Raw genomic sequence first — 22,865 nt, forward strand, 5'->3', positions numbered from 1 at the left:
GTGTCCCCTTGACCTGTGATGTGGCCAAGGAAAAGTCTCTTCTTCGACATGCAGGATGAGGACTTAGGAAGTCAAAAAATTATGAAATCTTAGGGTTGACAAGGCTTTTCAGAGGTTTTAAAGCTCAGTGATGTAGCTTTGACAAGAATTATTTTTGTTATATTTCTATAAGGTCATTTCCCAGCCTTTGCAAACACAACTTCAGAGAAGGATAATTACAAATTAGGAGAAAGGACTTTGGATTCTGTGCTTTGGGTCAGGAGACTTAACTGTGGTTAGTTACATATGCTAGTAAGTAGGAGATGCTGAAGGCTTTCTGGTTTCTTCTTCCCCTACCTCGTACTTCCTTTTCCCATGGAGAACAAAGATCCCTAAATAGATAATATAGACCCTAAGAACACCATTAGCCTTGTGTCCTGTAAAACTGTCTAGAGGGAGGAGCTTTATGCAAAACACCAAAGAGACTGGGGCAAATGCATGTTTGGTTGGGTATTTGGATGAAAAATGTATGCCTTTCCTTTTTGGAGCATTTCTTCCTCCTGGAATTTTCTCTGTGGATAACTCAGGAGGCCTCAATATACATGATCCTTGACTTCCCCATGCCAGCCTCCCAAGACACTTCCAACAGAGGTCCAAACACACAGAAGTCTGGGGCCTGGGTAACTGGCTAAGGGAGTCCCAATGGGTCCTACATAGACTTGCCAGTTCATGAACTGGGCAATTAATGAGATTAATAAGGGTGAGAGGCCAAAGTCTTGGGTCGTAACAGAGGGATGTGTCTGGGATTGTCCTGGGCAGCCCACAATCCTTTGAAACAAATTCCCAGTGCTTCAGGAATTTCTCCTTTCTTAGGAGACCTAACTAATATCTGGGGGGTATTCCGGTCCCATCATTTCATGGCAAATAGATGGGGAAACAATGGAAACAGTGACAGACTTTCTTTTTTGGGCTCCAAAATCACTGCCAATGGTGACTGCAGCCATGAAACTAAAAGATCCTTGCTCCTTGGAAGAAAAGCATATTAAAAAGTAGAGACATTACTTTGCCAACAAAGGTCCATATAGTCAAAACTATGGTTTTTCCAGTAGTCATGTATGGATGTGAGAGTTGGACCATAAAGAAGGCTGAAAGCAGAAGAATTGATGCTTTTGAACTGTGGTGTTGGAGAAGACTCTTGAGAGTCCCTTGGACTGCAAGGAGATCCAACCAGTCAACTCTAAAGGAAATCAACCCTGAGTATTCTTTGGAAGGACTGATGCTGAAGCTTCAATACTTTGGCCACCTGATGTGAAGAGCTGACTCATTGGAAAAGATCCTGATGCTGGGAAAGATTGAAGGCAGGAGGAAAAGGGGATGACAGAGGATGAGATGGTTGGATGGTATCATCAACTCAATGGACATGAGTTTGAGCAAGCTCTGGGAGATGGTGAAGGACAGGGAAGCCTGGCATGCTGCAGTTCATGGGGTTGCAAAGAATCGGACACGACTGAGCGACTGAACAACAAAATATGCTGGCAGTGCCCTAAATTTTGGAAGATAGGCTCATCTGGGAATCTCAAACTGCAGGAGCAGACGCATGTCTTATGGGTGAGGTCCCACTTCAAGGAGAAGCCGTCTATATTAGAAGGAGGTCACCAGTCAATCCTAAAAGAAATGAACCCTGAAATTCACTGGAAGCTCTGATGCTGAAGCTGAAGTTCCTATACTTTGGCCACCTAATGCAAACAGCTGACTCATTGGAAAAGACTCTGATGCTGGGAAAGATTGAGGGCAGGAGGAGAATGGGATGACAGAGGATGAGATGGTTGGATGGCATCATTGACTCAATGGACATGAGTTTAAGCAGGAGATAGTGAAGGACAGGGAAGCCTGGAATGCTGCAGTCCATTGGGTCACAAACAATCTGACATGACTTAGCAACTGAACAACAGGATCCTTATGTCTCGAGGGCATCTCCAGATGGGAAGGGGGAGGGGTTAATTTCAATGCCAAGGTGGGCTTCTTGAGAAGCGTCAAGCCACATGAACAGTTGCCCTCTTGGGGTGACATCCTATGTGAGATCCCTTCTTGAGGCCAGGCAAGCTCACCCCAAAGAAGAGAAAGCTGTGGAGTGCTGGGTTTTTGCCTTGGTGGTTTCTGTCATTAGTAGGAGAATTCAATTTCAAATATTTTTGTTCTTTTATGACATTACAGATGAGTATCTGGAAATATGGACTTGGGAGCTCTGTCAATTCCCTACATTTGCTGTGTTGATGACCTCTCTCCATGTCCCCACAGAGATTAACAAGAAAATAAATTCATTCATAGGAAAAGTCTGGGGACTGGTGTGTTAAAGCTGAAGAGGAGAACTGTATTCAGTGGGCCAGGAGGGACACAGAACAAACAGAAGAAGTGATGATACAGAAAGGGAAGCAGGCTGGGGTCCAGGAGTCCCACACAGGGAAGGAGAGAACACCAGAGTGGGTTTGGACCTGAGCCAACAACAGGAAGGCTTGGACTGTTCCTGGGACCTCATGGTAATAAGAGTCTGGAGAGGATTCTGGCCATGGTGACCATGGTGACCACCCATGACCACCCATGGTGGCCATGGGTGACTTCAGAAACCACATCTTCATTGATTCTGCAATCTCTTGGCTATCTCGGCTTGGCCAGAGTCTAAGGGCATGAAGCTGGGCTTGAACCACCAAGGGCTGAAGTCCTGTTGGGACCTCTGAGAGCCCTGCTCTCTGCCTGGGAGGGATGGGTTCAGTTCATTTCAGTTCAGCTATGCAGTTCAGCTGTGCTCTCTGCCTGGGAGGGATGGGATGAAGGTCCAAAAGCTCTGCTTCCCTCCCCTCTGTCTGTTTCACTCTCACCTCGGAGCTGCCCCCCTCCCACCAGCCACGTGTTCCGTTGGAACCCCTCCCCCACACCAGCCCCTTACCTGAGCAGTGGGGGAGGGAGCCAGTCCAGTGTCCGTCCAGCCCACACATGCGGGTGGCGTTTCCCACAAGGGTCCGCTTGCCGGTGCAGCTGTAACGCACGACTGCCCCCACTGTATAGCTGTCCCCGGACATCTGGGAATGGGGCGGGGAGCCTGGATGGCCACAGGACACCACTGTGGGGAAGAGTAGACGTCTCAGCAACTCTGCACCGGGATGGATCATCCTCACAGGACACGCACTAGGCTTTTCAAGACGATAAGAAGCTGGGGTGTCTACCGGAGCAAACCTCCTGCTGGCTCACCCACCCAGTATCAGCAAACACTGACTTCCCACCTCACTGTCCAGTTTCCATATCTGTGAACTGAAGAGCAATGTCTGTTGTTTTAAGAGCTGAATGAGATAATGTGAACGAAACCAATCGGCACATGGTAGGGACACAGTAATACCCATTTCTTCTCTTCCTTGTCTCTTGTGCATACTAAGATGTCTCTGGCAGAAAGGAGGGACATATAGTATACACAGTCAGACTGAGAAAGACAAATGGCTTATCATACTGCCTTTATGTGGAATCTAAAGAATGATACCAATGAACCTATTTACAAAACAGGAATTTCATCACAGATATAGAAAACAAATGTATGGTTACCAAGGGGGAAATTGGGGGAGGGCATAAGTTGGGAGATTGGCATGTACACATTCAGTTCAGTTCAGTTCAGTCACTCAGTTGTGTCTGACTCTTTGCAACCCCATGAATTGCAGCCAGCAGGCCTCCCTGTCCATCACCAACTCCCGGAGTTCACTCAGACTCACGTCCATCGAGTCAGTGATGCCATCCAGCCATCTCATCCTCTGGCGTCCCCTTCTCCTCCTGCCCCCAATCCCTCCCAGCATCAGGGTCTTTTCCAATGAGTCAACTCTTCGCATGAGGTGGCCAAAGTACTGGAGTTTCAGCTTGAGCATCATTCCTTCCAAAGAAATCCCAGGGCTGATCTCCATTACTATATATAAAATAGATCACTAGTAAGAGCCAAACAGGGAACTCTGTTTGGTGCTCTGTAATGACCTATATGGTAATGGAGTCTAGAAGAGAATGGATACATGCATATATACATGGCTGATTCACTCTGCTGTACACTTAAAGTAACACAACATTGTAAATCAACTACACTCCAATAAAAAATAATTAAAAACAAAGCGAATGGGTGAGCTCTCATCCTGGGACTGTTGGGACTGGCCACAGGGTCCAGAATAAGGGCCAGAGTTGCAGTCCTTTCTAACTGCATCTTACAACTGCCCACGACAGTTGTCTCTAACTTGTCCTCTTTAGTTGTGAGTTCTCTTTTTCTGAGACAGCAAACTATAAGTGGACACTAGTTATGAGGCTAGAGTGTTGAGGTGGACGGGCCAGGGCAGGACAATGCTGTCAATATTGCTGGGTTTGCCTTCCTGTTGTTCTCCCACGGGTTGATCCCAGACGCTTTCATTTACTCAACACATATGTATTGTGTGCCTGTTATTTGCGAGGCGCCTCTTTATGTGTCTGCGAGAACAAAGTCCAAGCTCTCATGGAGCTGATGTCTAGTGGGGAAGTGAAAGAAAGTTTTAGTTTTTCAGTCGTGTCTGACTGTTTGCGACCCCACAGACTGCAGCCTGCCAGGCTCCTCTGTCCATGGAATTCTCCAGGCAGAAATATTGGAGTGGGTAGCCATTCGGTTTTCCAGGGGATCTTTCTGATCTAGGGATTGAACCTGGGTCTCCTGCATTGCAGGCAGAGTCTTTCCTGTCTGAGCTACCAGGGAAGCCCTGTGGGGAAGAAAGACCATGAATAAGAAAATACTTGGGGTTGCTATGAAGGAAAATAAAGCTGCATGAGCAAAAGGATGCTCAGTGGGATGAGGGAACTGTTTATGAGTAGGGTGGTCAGGGAAGATCTCCCTGAGGAGGTGATATCTGAGCAGTGCACTGTCTGAGTGAAAAGACCAGCCATGTGAGATCTGGGGAAGAGTGTTCTGCGGGAAGGGACATCTAGTAGAAAAGCCCAGAGGATGAGCCTGGGGTGTCTGAAGAACAGCAGGAAAGCCAGGGTTGCTGGAACAGAACGAACAAGGAAAGAACAGAAGTGATATGGGTGGAGAGGCTGCTTGGAGCCACATCATGGCATAGATTTTGGGCTTTATTACAAGCACGATGGGACCCCTCCTGGAGTGATACGATCTGACTTACGTTTTAACAAGATCATCCTGGCAACTGTGTGGAGAATATTCTAGGGCAGGGCGAGAAAGAGGGGGCTGTTGCAGTAGTTCAAGAAGAGATGGTAGTGGTTTGGACGGACTAAACCTTGGGGTCTGGTATGTAAAGGGGAAGGATATGTACTGTGGTGGCCAAAGGGCTGACCGCCTGTGAACACGGCCCCCCTCAATTCTCTGCATCTTAGCCCAGGCCTGCCACTCCTCCCACTCCCAGAGGCAGGGTCTCTTATTTCCTCCCTCCTTGAATCTGGGCTGGCCTGTGATTTGCTCTCATCAACAGAATGTAGTGGCATGAGGTTTTAGGAATTCTGAACTCTGGCTTAAGAGATATTTTAACTTCTTTTTCTCTAGGAATTCAGCCTCCAAGTAACGAAGATCAAGTCAGCCTGCTGGAGAGATGCCCCTTGGAGAAGAGTCAGCAGCAAGTCCTCCAACAAGCTGTTGTCATTCAGTTGCTCAGTCGTGTCCGACTCTCTGCAACCCCATGGACTACAGCACGCCAGGCTTCCTTGTCCTTCATTGTCTCCTGGAGTTTGCACAAACAAACTAATGTCCATTGAGTCGGTGATGCCATCCAACCATCTCATCCTCTGTCATTCCCTTCTCCTCCTGCCCTCAATCTTTCCCAGCATCAGGGTCTTTTCCAATGAGTCAGGTTGGTGGGGCCACTGTGGACCCTCCAGTCCTAACTAAACCACAGTGGGCACAGTGAGCCAGCTCTGCAGTGATGGTTCACTGTATGTGTCAACTTGAGTAGGCCACAGGATGCCCAGATACTTGGTCCAACATTATTCTGGGAGTATCTGTGAGGTTTCTGAATGAGATTAACATTGAATTGGTAGACTGAATAAGGCAAATTGCCCTCCTCAATGTGGGTGGGCCTCATTCAGTCTCTTGAATGCCTGAATAGAACAAAAGGGTGGAGAAAGAGAAATCTCTCTGCCTCTGTCTTCAGTCTGGAATGTCAATATTCTCCTGCCTTTGGACTCAGACTTGGATGGGAATTTACATCATTGGCTCCACCTAACTTCTCAGGCCTTCAAACCAGACTGGAACTATGCCATCTGCTCTCTTGGATCCACAGCTTGCCCAGTGCAGATCTGGGGGTTTCACAGCCTTCAAATTTGTACAAGCCGATTCCTTATCATATATCTATATATTTTTATCTGTATCTATGTCTATAAGAAATTGGCTCATATGATTATAATATATATTACATATATATATTTAGAAATAGATATGTAGATAGCTCATGGTTTCTTTATATCTAGACACAGATAAATAGATATAAATCTTATATAACTATATCTATGATAGATATAAATCTTACTACATATCTATAAAATACACGTTAAAAAAAAAAAAAAATATATATATATATCCTATTGGTTATTGGTTCTTTTTCTCTGGAGAACCCAGACTAATGAGATTGCTAAGCCTCGCCTAAATTCCTGACCTTTACAATTGTGAGACAACAAAAACAAATGCTATTATAAGTTTTGAGATGGCTTATTACATAGTAATAGATAACTGATTCAGTGAGTTTCAAGGTTTATACCATCTGTTCCTTAAGACAACCTTATGAAGTAGGTACCATTTTTATTTATTTTTTATCTCCACCTTCCTGATGACACAAATGAGGCCTAGTAAGGCAAAGTAACTTACTGAAGGTCATAAACCTCATCAGTGGTAGAATTAGTTCTTAAAACCTGGCAGGTTGATTCCAGAGGCCACAGTCTTAAGCACTATAATCGACTCCCTTCTGCAGTGCTGTTTTGAGACTACCAGTGAATTCTATCCTTGTGGCAGGAATGGAATCCCTGATTATAATTTAAATGATTCTGTGACTTTATTAGAAATGTTTGGATTTTAAAATTGCCCAATTTAAACTCTCTAATGACATTTCAAATAAATTCTTTTTTAAATGGATATACAAAAACACAATAACTGTAAGTACAGAGCTTAATGAAGTGTCACAAAGTGAACACACTCATGTAGCTACTGCCAAGATTGAGAAAAGCCCCCACCAGGACCTCAGAAGCCCCACCTTGCCCCGTCCCTATTCCTACCTCTTTTCTTCCCTCCTCACATTAAACTACTCTCTTCGCTTTGTACATCATTAATTAGTTTGCCTGTTCTTGAATTTTATTTAAATGAAATCTTATAGTATATATTCTGCTGCACCAGCTCTTTTCACTTAACATTATGCCTGTGATATTTGTCTGTGCTCTTCTGTAGCAACAGTTCATTATCATTGCTATGTATCAGGGATTGGCAAATGTTTTACTAAAGGGTCCAGACAGTAATCATTTTAGGTCTCTGTTGCATATTCTTTTGTTTGTTTGTCTGGTTTTTTTTGTACAATATTTTAAAAAATATTTTAAAATCCTCCTAAGCTCAAGGGCATACAAAAATAGGACATAGGCTAGATTTGTCCCAGGAGCCAACATTTGCTGATCTCTGCTATATAGTACACCATGTGTGTTAGTTATCCTTTGCTGTGTAACAAACTGCCCCAAAGCCTAGATAACAATAAACATCTATTTTGATGATATGGGTCAGGAATTTGGGAGAGGCTTAGCAGGTGGTTCTGACTCAGAATCCCCCTGAGGTTATAGCCAGAGTGATGACTGCATTCATCTGAAGGCTCGACTGGCTTCCCCCAGAGTGGCTGATCCAGGAAAGCCAGGTGGAGATGGCATGTATTTTATAACCTAGCTTTGTAAATCACACCACCTCACACAGACTAACTCTGGGACAAGTTAGGAATATGCTACATAAAGGTATGAATACCAGGAGGTGGGGGGCATTGGGAACATCTTCAAGGTTGACTGTCACAGTGCTATGGAGATATATATCACATTTCACCAGCTATTTCTTATTGATGGATGTTTGGGTTATTTCTAGTTTTGTACTCTTATGAATAATGCTGATAAGAACATTTCTGTTCATGTCTATTGGTGTACATATGTACACATTTATATTGGCTATCCATAATGATTTCTGTAATTGCAACTGATTACTTTTTATGATGTTCTTGTTTGGTTTTAAAATGTTTCTTTGGGGAATTTGAGGATAGTGTCAAATTATGGTAATATTGAATAATCTCTGAAAAACCATATACAGTGCCTAAACTTATTTTTTCTTTGTTACTGGCTTGATCTAGGCTAGTTGAATGTCTGTAAAATTAGCAACTAGAGTATACTCTATTGTTTTATTCCTTTCCCACGATTTGCTCATTTAAAGGAGGAAGAAGTGAACAATAATAATGCTTGGAGAAAAGAAAAATTAATGCCAGTACGATTTGGCTGTTGTGGATAAGAAAAAAAAAGAAAAGGACATATGAGGATAACAATAAAGAGAAATGACTTTCATTCAATGTATGTTTGCACAAAAACTTAAGAGGTGAAGAACAAAGACAAGGGGAATAGATATTGCTGCATTTCTCAGTTTGTCAATATAAAAAAATTAATGTTTTCCATATTCATGCCATGTCCAAATGGGGTCTCTTTGGATCATTCCAGTTTCTGCAGTGGCTCTTTAGCTGCTTACTATGTATTAAGCTTAAATGTGTATATAAAAATAGGCAAGATAGATATTTGTCACTCCTAATAATAGCAGATTTCCCTGCATTACACAGAATAACAAGAGATTGATAAAATACAAAGTTGCAATTAAGCAAAAAGCAATAGTACAAACCAGCAGTTCATGCTTGGGTGTGGACTGTGCTGAGTCCCATGGCAAAATGAAAAGGATCCCCCACACTGGTTCTTAAACCCTAAGAATGAAAGTTGTATGAATGGCCAGCCACCTCCAGCTTCCACTTTTTCTAAAGCATTTTATCAGGGAAACAGCATATAACATAGACCCGGATCATGCATTTTGCTTGGTACCTGCATATCCACACCAATTAAAGCAGTTTGCTGTCACCTGGAAGGAACAGGTTGACTAGGGGATATGTATAGTCCTCCATAATTTGCCACAACCCTATTCACAGATAATTGGATCTTCTAGGAGAAGGCAATGGCACCCCACTCCAGTACTCTTGCCTGGAAAATCCCATGGATGGAGAAGCCTGGTAGGCTGCAGTCCATGGGGTCGCTAAGAGTCGGACACGACTGAGCAACTTCACTTTGACTTTTCACTTTCATGCACTGGAGAAGGAAATGGCAACCTGCTCCAGTGTTCTTGCCTGGAGAATCCCAGGGATGGTGGAGCCTGATGGGCCACCGTCTATGGGGTCGCACAGAGTTGGACACGACTGAAGCGACTTAGCAGCAGCAGCAGCAGGATTAGAAACGCAATTAGTCCACTAAAAAATGTTATGATGACCATGAGACATCAGTGAAAATGGTTTTACTGGGAATCACCTGGGATCTAGAGCCTTACAGTCAGTGGAAGTTCCTCAGGGCTTGTGTTTTTGAAATAGTCTTACAAAATCAGCAAGCTCCAGGAGACGGTGAAGGACAGGGAAGCCTGGCATGCTATAGTCCATGGGATCACAAAGAGTCAGACACGGCTGAGCGACTGAACAGCACCAAATCACAGGGAAGATGTCTAGATTTCCTCTCATCAACAACTGAATAGCCTAACTAGGTTCTGATGCTAGTATATCCCTTTACTGGGAATCTTGCTGAAGTTCATATTTAGACTAAGTAATACACATGGTTGTCTTTGAATGGGGCCTGCCTTGGAAAAACCTGCACCTGCTCCAAAAAGAACAGTCTGTCCCTTGGTTTCCATGTCCTTAATAACAATATAATGTGGCGGGCTTAGTAATTAGTGTAAGTAGAGTTTGCATGCTATTTATGCATGCTAAGCTGCTTCAGTCATCCTGACTCTTTGTGGCCCCATGGACTATAGACTGCCAGGCTCCTCTGTCCATGGGATTCTCCAGGCAAGAATATTGGAGTGGATTGTCACGTCCTCCTCCAGGGGATCTTCCCAACGCAGGGATTAAACCCATGTCTCTTGCATCTCCGGCATTGACAGGCAGGTTCTTTACCATTAGCGCCAGTTTAGCACCTTATAAATCCCAACAAGAAAAAGAAGGGACCACTGGCTTTCTGTAATAAAAAAAAAAAAATATATATATATATATATATATATATATATATATATCAGCAACTTCTGGGCATTAGCCATTTTTGTTTTGAGAGATCATGCCTAGCTGGTTTTTAGACTTTGGCTTCTGTCAGACTGAGACCCTGGTTCCTGATTCCCACAGATTAAGATCAGTCAAAAGATCACAATGTAAACATAATAAAACAAGGAGAAACAAGTCACCAAGAGTGAGAATCAGCAGAAATGACAATAGCAGAATCAGACTTGAAAAGATAATGATATTGGAAGTATCAGATATAGAATATATAATAAGTACATTTAATATGTTAAATATGAAAAAGGAACAAGTTAATATAGGAAAAATACACTATGGAGATAAGTAAGCAAATGTGAAAAAACAAATAATGCATTTATTTCTCAAATGCAAAATAAATAATTGGAAATGGGAACTCAGTTAAACCTCAGCTTAGACCTAGCTAAAAAGATAATCACTGAATGGTAAAAACAGACCTTGAGTAATTTATCAGAGATGGAAAATATGAATGAGAATTTCAAGGACAAAGAGAAAAGCACAAGAAGATCTAATGCTGGGGTTCAGAAATAGTAAAGGAGGAGAATGAAGCGGGAGACAATGTCTACTGAAATAGTAGCTAAGAATTCCCCAGATAGCAGAAAAATCCAGGAAGTCTAACGAATCTTAAGAATGGGAAACAAAATATTTAAACATAATGCAGGAAAATTCAGAATGCCAGCAAAAGAGAGAGAAGCTTGAAGTCAGTGAGGGAGAAAAAAATGGACTACCTAAAATAATTTAGACTTCAGAAGACTTATCACTAAAAATGAAAGTCGGCAATAGTGCCAAGAGAAAACGTGTCAGCCTAGACCTGTGATCCAGTAAACTTCCCATTTAATAAACAGGAAGAATTCCAAACACCAAAGACAGAGAAAGACCTTACAAAGGAGTGAATGACTGGCAGCTGGTTTTTCAACAGCAACAAAAGAGGTCAGAAGATATTAAATTCCTTTGCTGCTGCTGCTAAGTCGCTTCAGTTGTGTCCGACTCTGTGCGACCCCATAGACGGCAGCCCACCAGGCTCCCCCATCCCTGGGATTCTCCAGGCAAGAACACTGGAGTGGGTTGCCATTTCCTTCTCCAATGCATGAAAGTGAAAAGTGAAAGTGAAAGGTAAGTCGCTCAGTCGTGTCCGACTTCACGACCCCATGGACTGCAGCCTACCAGGCTCCTGCATCCATGGGATTTTCCAGGCAAGAACACTGGAGTGGGGTGCCATTGCCTTCTCCTTTAGTGGGCTAAAAAAAAATAACTGCCAACTTGAATTTCTAAACCTATCAAAAATATCTTAAAAAATGAGACAAATAAATGTATCACAAAAACTGAGAATGTTTGCTAACAGCAGATCTTCACTAAATAAAATTCTAAAAGACGGTCTTCAAACTGCAGGAAAATAATCTCATATGGAAGGTGAAGATATGAGAAGGGGAATGAAGAGCAAAGAAAGTGACAAATACGTGAGCAAATCTAAGTGAACAATAACTGCAGAGAACAACAACAACACATTGTGGGTTTTAAAAATAAAATAAAGAAATAAAAATAAACTAATAGGTAGAACAAACAGAAAACATAAAATAAGATGGTGGATTTAAAACCCATCAATTCAGTTCAGTTCAGTCGCTCACTCGTGTCTGAGTCTTTGAGACCCCATGGACTGCAGCATGCCAGGCCTTCCTGTCCATCACCAACTCTCAGAATTTACCCAAACTCATGTCCATTGAGTCAGTGATGCCATCCAACCACCTCATCCTCTCTTGTCCCCTTCTCCTCCCACCTTCAATCTTTCCCAGCATCAGGGTCTTTTCAAATGAGTCCGTTCTTCACATCAGGTGGTCAAAGTATTGGAGTTTCAGCACCCCACCCCCCATACACCAATAATCTGACCTATTTACAGTGATGAAAGAAAAGACTTTCAACCATGAACTCTATATCCAGCAAAACTATCATTCAAACATGAAAGGGAATTTAAAATATTTCCAGAAAAACACAAACTGAGAGACTGTGTCAGTAGCAAACCTAGAAAGAAATTCTAAATGATAAAGAAATTCTAAAGGAAGTCTTTTAGGCTTGAAATGAAAGAACTTGAAGCCATGTGAAGAAATAAAGAACACTGGAAAAGGTAACCACACAAGTAAATACACAGTATAGCATAAGCATACTTTTTGTCTGTAACTCTATTTTCTTCCTGCTTGAGAAACTGCATAAAGCAATAACTGGAAACCTTTGTTGATAAGCATACAATGTATAAAGATGTAATGTGTATAACAATAACAACACAAAGGATATAGAGGTAATGGAGCTATATAAGGACAATGTTTTTGTATACAATTGAAATTCAGTTGGTATTAATCCAAACTATGCTGCTATACTTTGCACCTCATGCGAAGAACTGACTCACTGGAAAAGACCCTGATGCTGGGAGAGATTGGGGGCAGGAGGAGAAGGGGACGACAGAGGATGAGATGGCTGGATGGCATCACCGACTTGATGGATGTGAGTCTGAGTGAACTCCGGGAGATGGTGATGGACAGGGAGGCCTGGCGTGCTGCAATTCATGGGGTCACAGAGAGTCAGACACGACTGAGTGACTGAACTGAACTGAACTGATGCTTCTATAAGTTAAGATGTTAATTGTAATTTCCAGAGTAACTATTCAGTTCAGTTCAGTTCAGTCTCTCAGTCGTGTCCGACTCTCTGTGACCCCATGAATCGCAGCATACCAGGCCTCCCTGTCCATCACCAACTCCCGGAGTCCAAATAATTTAAAAAACATACACAGTCAAAGAAACAACAATCATTTAAAATGGTACACTAAAAAAATCTATTTAATACAAAAGAAGCCAGCAAGAGAATAGAGGACCAATAAAAAAGACATGATACATAGGAAACAAATAGCAAAATGGAATATATAAAACCTACCTTATCAATCACCACATTAAATGTGGATTAAACATGTGAAAGGCAGATATTAGCAAAGTGGAAAAAAAACATGATTCAAGTATATTCTGTCTACAAATGATGCACTTCAGAGCCGATGACACAAACAGACTGAGAATAAAAAGGTGGCAAAAAGATATATTATGGATATAATAACCAAAACATAACTGGAGTGGTTATCCTAATTTCTAACATAGTAGCCTTTAAGACAAAAACTGTGACTAGGCACAAGAAGAACATTCTATAGTATAAAAAGACATTTTATCAAGAGGATACACAACTATAAACATACATGCATCTAATAACATAGCCCCAAAATATCTGAAGCAGAAACTAACAGAACTAAAGGGAGAAACAGACAAATCAGCAATAACAGCAGGAGTTCCCAACACCCCACTTTAAATCACGGTTAGAACAACCAGAATATACTATAAACCAACTAGACCTAACCATCATCTGCAGGGCACTCTGCCCTACAAGAGAAGAATAAACACTCTTCTCAAGTGCATACGAAACGTTATCTAGAAGAAAGTGAAAGTGCAAGTCGCCCAGTCGTGTCCGACTCTTTGTGACCCCATGGACTATACAGTCCGTGGAATTCTCCAGGCCGGAATACTGGAGTGGGTAGCCTTTCCCTTCTCCAGGAGACCTTCCCAACCCAGGGATTGAACCCAGGTCTCCTGCATTACAGGTGGATTCTTTACCAGCTGAGCTATGAGGGAAGCCTCATCTATTTAGGGTAGACCATATGTTAATCCATAAAATAAATCTCCATAAACTTTAAAAGACTGAAATCATATCAAGTGCATTCTGTAAGCAAAATGCTATGAAACAAGAAATCAACAAAAGAAGGAAATGTGAAAAATTCACGGGTATATGGAAATTAAATAACACTCTCCTAAATAATCAGTAAGTCAAAGAATAAATCAGGGGAGTGATTAAAAAATACTTTGAGGTGAAAAAAAATGAAAAAATAGCATACCAAAACTTAGGAGATACAGTGAAACAGTGCTGGAGGGAAATTTATAATTGTAAATGCCTACATTAAAAAGAAGAAAAATCTAAACTTCCCCTCTGATAAACTAGAAAAAGAGAGCAAAATATACCCAAAGCAAATAGAAGAAAAGAAATTAAAAAGGCTAATGCAGAGATCAACAAAATAGAGAAACAATAGAGAAAATAAACAAAATCAAAAGTTGGTCCTTTGACAAGATCAAGAAAATTGACAAATGTGTCTAGTCTGATGTGTGTGTGTATGTATGAGAGAGAGAGAGAAAGTGACAGAGAGGGAGGGGGAGAGAGAGAGAGAGAGAGATACAGCGATGGGAGAAGAATCAAATTCTAAAATCCGGAATTAAAGTGGAGATGTTACTACCAACTGAATTTACAAAAGCAAAAAGCATCATAGGAGAATATGATGAATATGAACGGTTATATACCAATAAATTAGATAAACTAAACAAAATGGAAAAATTCCTAGAAACACACAAACTGCCAAAACCAACTCAAGAAGAAATGGAATATCTGAAAAGAATTATATCAAATAAATAGAATCAGTCAATAACAAAAAACTTTTAACAAAGAAAAGTCCAGGGCCAGATGATTTTACTGATGAATTCTATGAAAATTTTGAAGAAGAAATAATACCAGGAATAGTTCTGAAACTATTCCTAAAAATAGAGGAAAAGGGAAAATTGCCAACTCATTCCATGAGGTCAGCATTGCCCTGACACCAAAGCCAAAGATATCATAAGGAAAGAAAACTACAGACCAATATTCCTTACGAATTCAGTTGCAAAAATCCTCAACAAAAATACTAGCAAACCAAATCCAGTAGCACATTAAAATGAATTTTACCGTGACCAAATGTGATTTGTTCGAAGAACACAAGAGTTGTTCAACACATGAAAATCAATCAATGTAATACACCATACTAATAGAATGAGGGGGGGAAAAGCACCACATGATCATCTCAATAGATGTAGAAAAATCATTTAAAAAATTCCAACAGCCTTTCATGGGAAAACTGTCCAACAAATTAGGAGTAGAAGGGAATTTCCTCAATCTGATAAAGGAAATCTGCAAAAATCCCACAGCTAACATCAGGCTTAATGGTGAAAGAGTGAAAGCTTTTCTCCAAAGGCTATTTTTATTTGTTTTCTCAAATACAAGAATCTCAGCTGCCACTGCTGCACACAGGTGGCGGTCCATTTCCAACCCCAGATGATTTTTCAGTCATGAATGGGGCTGCATGGCCAGGGTGGGGTCCTCAGACAAGGGAACTATGGGCAGGTGAGTAGGTGAACCAGCCTCCTATCATACCTAGAGGCACAGGGGCATAAGGAGATGGAGTCATTCCGACTGAGGGGCCAAAGTATGTATGAGCCACCACAGATAGGTGGACTGCAGAATGGCCCAACTCAATACGCATCAGCCCCTCTGGACTGCATCTTCACCTCTGCTGTTAGGAAGACAGGAGAGAGAGCAACCCCCGGGGCTCATGGTTAGTAACAAGATGCGGGAGCAGGGGCCTAAGGAACTGTTTTTTCTTCTGGATGTGAGGCTAGCAACCCGATGTCAGGATTCTTAGTGCCTCCCTCATCCTATTTTTCCCTACATGTTGGCCCTGTATTTTTCCCCAATATCTTTTAAAGCAGTTATTGTTTATTGAGCAGCGACTGAGTAGGCACTTTTAATGGGTGTTCTCATTTAATTCTCTAATAATCCTATGGAACAGGCATTAGCATCATTGATATAGACAAAGAAACGGAGGCTCTCAAATCACACAGCTTGTTTAGGGGCAGAGCCAGAATTCAAATCCAGGTCTGTCTGCCTCCAGGGTCTGTTGCATTTCTGCTTCAGTCCTTTAAAAAAGGGGGTTCATGTGATGTCTTTCTGGAAAATCAAGGAGGCAGTAAAATGGGAGACAGGTTTCCACTACGCAGCCAGGACCGCCAAAGGAAGGGAGCCTTGGAGACTGAAGGGGTTGCTGACAGCATTAGAGAGGAAAGGGAGTAAGCCTGTAGCCGGGAGAGAGACTGAGAATCGGTGGGGCATCTAACCCAACGTGTCAGATGCTCAGTCGTGTCAGCCTCTTTGCGACCCCATGGACCGTAGCCCACCAGGCTTATCTGTCCATGGAATTCTCCAGGCAAGCATACTGGAGTGGGTTGCCATTCTCTTCTCCAGGGGATCTTCCAGACTTAGTGATCAAACCCAGGTCTCCTGCATTGCAGGCAGATTCTTCACTGTCTGAGCCACCAGGGATGGAAAGAGTTGGACACCACTGAGCGCGCACACACACACGCGTGCACACACACACACGTGCACACACACATGCACACACACACACACACACGCACACACACAACTAACCAAGAGGAGCCCAAGATGGGCTCTGACATCCAGAGAGCAGTCTGAGTGACCATCACTGTGACCACACACACACACACACACACAGGAGGCTGTCCTCTGACATGGACCATCCTGCCAGTGTGCTCAGGTGATCACTGCGAGTAAATGACGTGTACTTACAGAGACACTGGGGGCGGGGGCGATCCCATGTGCCGTCTCCCTGGCAGCTGAGCACTGGGGTGCCCAGGAGGTAGAATCCGTGGGTGCACTGGTAAGACACAGTTGTGCCGTAGCTGAACCTGTGCGGGCCGCTGGCGTGGATCTGACGAACGCTGTTTTCTTGGTGCCCAGGATCTGTACAGTTGATGACTGCAATAGAACAGGATGATTAGACGCAGAGACCTGGATGTGAGGATTTTTTTTTTTTTATGCTTTTAAATGGGAATTCAGAAGTCCAAACAGGAATGTATTCCCAGTAGAGCAAAATTTCCAGACCAAGAGAGGCTACAGAAAGCAGATCCTCCTGGGAAGCTAAGCTGGTCCTCAGGCTGCTGTACTCCCCTCAACTTGGCCACCTGGATAAGGGATTCATCCTTCTGTGTCTAGCTAGACATCACCCCTCTGCAGAAGCCTCCCCACCTCCTCCCAGACTGGTTAACTCTCCCCCCTTGGTGGTCCTGGCATAAGCCTCATTGCTTGATGGTGTGTCAAAGTTCTATTGATATGAATCCCTTGAGGGCAGGAATGCCCCCCGTTGGTGAACCCATCCCCAGCACAGTGTGTCTCCCACAGCGGAGCTGTGGAAAGGGGATGGGCTTCTCTAGAAACTGTTTTAATCACTTTTATGAGTATTTCCAGGGGAGAGTAATCCTCGGGGATCAATTTGACTTTTAAATGCTGAAATGGTTCCAAAGCAGCTTATCAAAATCAGAGTGAGGTTTGAGAGTCATGACAATACTGTTTACAACCCATGATGTGAACTTGGACTTTCAAAACACTTTCATACCATTAACCCAAACCTCATATGAGTCGTATGAGGCAGGCAGGGTCAGTACTTGAAACTTTTGATAAGCCTTTAAAGTGTGAGCTATTTTTAACTTCTGAGGACCCTCTCTGAGGCTAAGAGAGGTTGCAGTCACAAAACAGGTAAGCTGCATTCATTCATTCATGCTGTTTACTGTGATATACTGAGTGTCAAGCATCGTGCTGGGCAGTAAGGATATGACAGAATTTACAGTCTGGAGTAGGGTTTCTCTGCCTTGGCACTGTGGATATTTTGGGCTGATAATTATTTATGGTGGGGGCAGTCCTGTAGGATGTAGGATGTTTAACAGTGTCTCTGGCCTCTGGCCACTAGATGCCAATAGGAACTCTCCAGTTGTGACAACCAAAGACATCTTTTGACATCTGTCCCCCGTGGGAATAGGGGAACAGGAAAATCATACCCAGTTAGGAACTGCTGGTCTAGAGAGAAAGGGACAAACCAGCAATGATACTGTTTGGTAAGTGCTCTGATGGGGCAGCAGAGAATGTTCTGGAAGCACAAAGCAGAGCCTCTAGCCCAGTGCATGGGGCAGGGCAAGAAAGTCTCCCCAGAAGGAGCAACCTTTAGGCTGGCTCTTGATGACTGGGTAGAAGTCACCCGGACAAAGAAATGGTGGGAGGGGACAGAGAAGAATGCATTTGAGGAAGCTGTGTCTGGGGCCCCGAGGGGCTTACAGGCACAGGGCACCTGTGAGGAAACAAAAGAGGCTCAGTGTGGCTGGGACCCAAGGCAGTGGTGAGGCTGGGGGCCAAGCAAGTGGTGAAGAATGAGGCTGGACTGGAGGCTGGGCCAGGTCCCATGGGCCCGTAAACCAGCCAAGGAGACTATTATTATCCTAAGGGCAATGGGAAGTCTTGGGAGGTGTTTCCAACAGGGAGTGACTTGATCAGATTTGTGTTTTTGGCAGGACATTCCGTCAGGAGAATGAGCTGGGGTGGGGGTGGGGAGCAGGACCAGAGGCCACGATTTCTAAGATTTTACCCCAGTCTTCTGTTTTCCAAGACCAGCACCCTGGGAAGGGGCTGGGGTTTGGGGAGCTGAAGTTACAGGACAGAACATGTCTGGGAGAGACAGCACAGTTCTTGAGGAGAGGGGATCATGGGATAAACATAGCCCAAAGCATCAGTCTCAACTCCCTCCTTCCTGGAGAGGTGATGGAAGCCGGGCACAACACAAGGTCATGGCAATTTCCCCTGCATTCCCTGGATTCTTCTCTCATTCACAATGGCACCTTGAAGTGTTGAGCGGTACGTTATTTTAAGGTTAGTTGTGAAGGTATCTTGATGGATTCTAAAGCATCATTTGAAAAATTTGGTCCTTTAATGTCAATTACAAATAAATTGTGACACACTGCACAGCCAATCGCCATGTACCCTCAACACTGGAGGAGGACCATCACCCAAGGGAGTCTAAGCCCTCACCCCTTACAGCAGGTCACAGGTCACACCAGGGCAGGGATTGCTCCTGTTCAGCCAGTCTGACCCTCCGTTCAAACCTCAGCGAGCTTGCCAGGCCACTCGCGGGCAGAGGCAGACGGCCCCAAGGCCCCTCATTGCTGGGTGTGTGCATGTGTGCTTCATTGCCAAGTTGTGTCCAATCTGGACTGCAGCCTGCCAGATTCCTTGGTCCATGGGATTCTCCAGACAAGAATACTGGAGTGGGTTGCCATTTCCTCCTCCAGGGAATCTTCCAGATCCAAAGAGCGAACCCGCATTTCCTGCATCTGCTGCTTTGGCAGGCAGATTCTTTACCACTGAGCCCCCTGGGAAGCCTTCATTGCAGTGAGAAGCCTGTAAAAGCTTCAGGAGCTATTTCCTGAAATAGTCTGGGTGGGACTGGAATATCCTCCATGTCAGGTCTGCCTCTTGAGTCTTTAGTTTCTTCTCTTCTCCTCCTCTTCATCCCAACCCCTAGATTCTGCTTTATGTCCCATTTCAACCCTTCCTTTTTTTTTTTTTTTTCATTAAGAATGGGGCTCTATATGATAATGATGAACCATCGGTTCTATGAAATGTAAACAAAAGACTGCTTTCCATTTCTGTTTTGAAAGATGAAACTTCCTTCGCTTTCTTTCTATAACCAGTGAAGAATTTTGACATGGCTCTATCTGGGGGGAGAGAAATGCTCCATCTGTGACCCTTCTCTGCCCCGAGTTTTCCCTATTTGAGTCAACGTAGCACCATGACAGAATCCCCTGACTTCCGCTCATGGGTCACAGACCACAGGTGGGAGCGGTACTGGGGGTCGGGTGTGGGGGGGGAGGAAGGGTGGCTCACTTCGACAGGTGGGCAGCACGTCACTCCACTGCCCGCTGGCCAGGCACTGGGATCGAGCAGCCCCCTCAGCCACATAGCCCGGGTTGCAAACAAACTTGACCACGTCGTTGAGGTTGAACTGGCTGCCCTGGGTGAGGCCGTTGATCGGGTTGCCTGGGTGTCCACAGGTAATTGCTGCAATCGAAACAGACGAGCGGTCAGCCCTCCTGTTGTTCCCCATCCCGTCTGTCCTCTCCTCACATGGCCTCTCTCAGGCCCAGCAGCGAAGCACAGCCCTAGGTCTGACTTTAGTTTCTTTTGCTACAAAACTCTGTTTTTGTCAAGTCAGCATGGGGACAGTCCCTTTTCCTTGAAGGCGTGTCCACAGCATGGACTGCTTGAGAGAAGTCATTCAAGGGCCCTAGGGCATTAGGGCGTATCATCCTTCTCCTTCGCCCAGGCAGCTGGTCCTGCCTCAGTTCCTCTCCCTGATCTCTTCAGCTACTCATCTCCATTCTTTGCCAGATACCCTGGTGACTACCCTTCCGAGGAGTCAGACCAGCCTAAGTTCCTGGGCCAGTCTTGATGGAGCCAGGGTCAGTACAAACCACGCCTGTGGGGAGGGACTGGTCACCCCAATAGACCAGCGGGCATCGGAGTTCTTAGGCGGGCACAGTCCCTCCCCTACTCCATGTGAAGGCAGTTCAGCTCACGGACTTCCTGGCCTCTCCCTGTGCTCTCTTCTCTATCCTGCCTGGGGTAATTGGAAGCGGCCCCTCTGTGCAGTTTGGGAAGGATGAAGGCTCAGCCCTGCCTTCCTCCTCTTGAGATGGGCAGCCTGCAGGCAACGAGGCTCCCCCCAGCCCTCCAGCAGAGGCAGGTTCTCCCCTGCCTTCCCCTCCCTCTACAATGGAGTCACGCCCAACCCAGGGCAGTGCTGCTCTGACTGTGTGTGAATCCACCCCTCCTGGGGTTTATTTAGCAAGTTCCATTTGGCTCTCACTTTAAGCTACGGCTCCAACTGAAACTTTATCAGGAATAAAGGTGGTATTTTGGTGTCCACCCATGACTCTGTTTCGCCGTGTAACTTGTCCAGCCCTGGGCAAGGAAGGGGGAGAACGCTTTGGTGCTTACTGGGCTCAGGCTCACCTCCTCCTCTCAGGAGTGGAGTTCACGCCACAGTGGCACTGGTCTCTTCGACTTTTCTTGAATGTACTAAACAAGGTCTTGCCCCAGAGCCTTGGACTAGCTTCCTCTTGGCTGAAACATTCCTTGGCCTCTGCCCTCATATCCTCAGGTCTCCCCTCAAATGCCACCATAGCAGCTAGACTTGCCATTACAGCCAGATAAATAGCCGCCCAGCACTGCCGAACCTTCTTGCCCGGCTTGCTTTTCTGTACAGCATTTTGCCCACTCTGAGCGCACTTCCTTACTCATTGCTAGTCTTTCTCCACCTGAACGGAAGCTCCCTGGGGCAGGGACTCTATCCCCCTCCTTGCTGTATCTTCTGTGTCTGGACCGGTGCCTGACATACAGGAAGTTGTTCAGCTGCTAAGTTGTGTCCAGCTCTTTTGTGAACCCATGGACTGTAGTTGTCCAGGCTCCAACTACATGGGATTTCCCAAGTAAGAATATTGCCAAGAAGTCCATGGGATTTCCCAGGCAAGAATATTGAAGTGGGTTGCCATTTCACTCTCCAGGGGATCTTCCAGACTCAGGGATCAAACTTGCGTCTCCTGCATTGGCAGGTGGATTCGTTACCACTGAGCCACCAGGGACATACAGGAAGACCTTGATAAGTAATTGCAGAGTGAAAAAAAAAATTGCAGAGTGGACTAACAAATGAGTGAGTCATGAATGGATAGATGTCTGGCTTTGGTTCTATTTACTACCTGCCTGGTACCTAGTCTCTTTGGGTTGAAATCCGACTTGATGCTTTTGAGGCCTCCCCCTTGGTTCTGGGTTTTCAGCTGTGAGAGGCTGAGGAACCATGAGGAATGCTTTCTTATCCCAACACTTGGATTTATGAGGACCCCACCCCAAACCCGGGGCTTCTCAGATGGCTTAGTGGTAAAGAATCCTTCTGCCAATGCAGGAGATGCATAAGATGCATGTTCGATCCCTGGGTCGGGAAGATCCCCTAGAGGAGGAAATGGCAACCCACTCCAGTATTCTTGCCTCAAAAACCCCTTGGACGTAGGAGTGTGGCAGGCTACAGTCCCTGGGGTCGCAAAGAGTTGGATACAGCTTAGCGACTAAACAACAACACCCCAAACCCAAATGGTATGGATGGAGGTCAGGGAACAAGAGTAAGTAGGACCCAGATCTTGCTGGTAGTAAGTAGGACCCAGACCTCTGCTGTTTCTCTGGGCCAGTTCTCTTTTATAAATCTCAACAGTAGTATCTTTGACTCTAGCAGAGTCTTGACTCTGGGCAGAGCAGGGGACAGGCTGTTAATGGGCTACAGGGGTTCAGTACAGCCTGGCATGGTGGGATGAGAATGGATGAGGAGGTCAGCAGACTAGATTTACAACTCAGCTGTGTCCTTTCCTTAGTTTGGACACCTCACTCTGAGCTTCAGTTCCTATATCTGTAAAGTAAGAATTTCAATATACATGGAACAGGGTGGCTTTGAAAACAGATCCATACTTTTGCACTTCATTAAATATTTACTGGATGCCTTCTAAGTGCAAGGCACACTAGTATGCATATTGATGAAACGCGAGGAGCTCAGGAGCTCATTTCTCAGCCTAGCAGGTGAGCAGGCAGGGGTGCAGACTGTCACATCACTGTGGCTGGTGCTGAAGCAGGCTTCCGGGATGGGCACCTACCCTCCACCCAGGAGGGAGTGGTTAAGGAGGGTCCCCAGAGAATGTGGCATACCCTCAGCTGGGTCTCAAGGCTGAGCAGGATTTTCCAAGTCAGTGAAGTGGTGAGAGAGTGGAGGGAAGCTAATTATATGCA

General features: G+C 44.6%; 1 protein-coding gene across 2 annotated transcripts in view; it reads right to left on the reverse strand.

Annotated features, from left to right (window-relative positions):
- CSMD2 (CUB and Sushi multiple domains 2) overlaps positions 1 to 22,865 on the reverse strand; it is a 693,739-nt gene that overhangs the window by 29,304 nt on the left and 641,570 nt on the right. For both annotated transcript variants that reach the window (XM_086378081.1, XM_086378078.1), the window contains exons 54-56: positions 19,923 to 20,096; positions 16,782 to 16,970; positions 2,924 to 3,097 (exon numbers count right to left, since the gene is read on the reverse strand). In XM_086378081.1, the coding sequence (XP_086234207.1) occupies positions 2,924 to 3,097; positions 16,782 to 16,970; positions 19,923 to 20,096 (537 nt within the window). The remainder of the gene's footprint in view (positions 1 to 2,923; positions 3,098 to 16,781; positions 16,971 to 19,922; positions 20,097 to 22,865) is intronic.

Source organism: Bos grunniens, chromosome 3 (assembly GCF_055505025.1).
Source record: "Bos grunniens cultivar Pamir isolate PY7600 chromosome 3, Bosgru_T2T1.0, whole genome shotgun sequence".
In the NCBI taxonomy this organism is placed as follows: domain Eukaryota; kingdom Metazoa; phylum Chordata; class Mammalia; order Artiodactyla; family Bovidae; genus Bos; species Bos grunniens.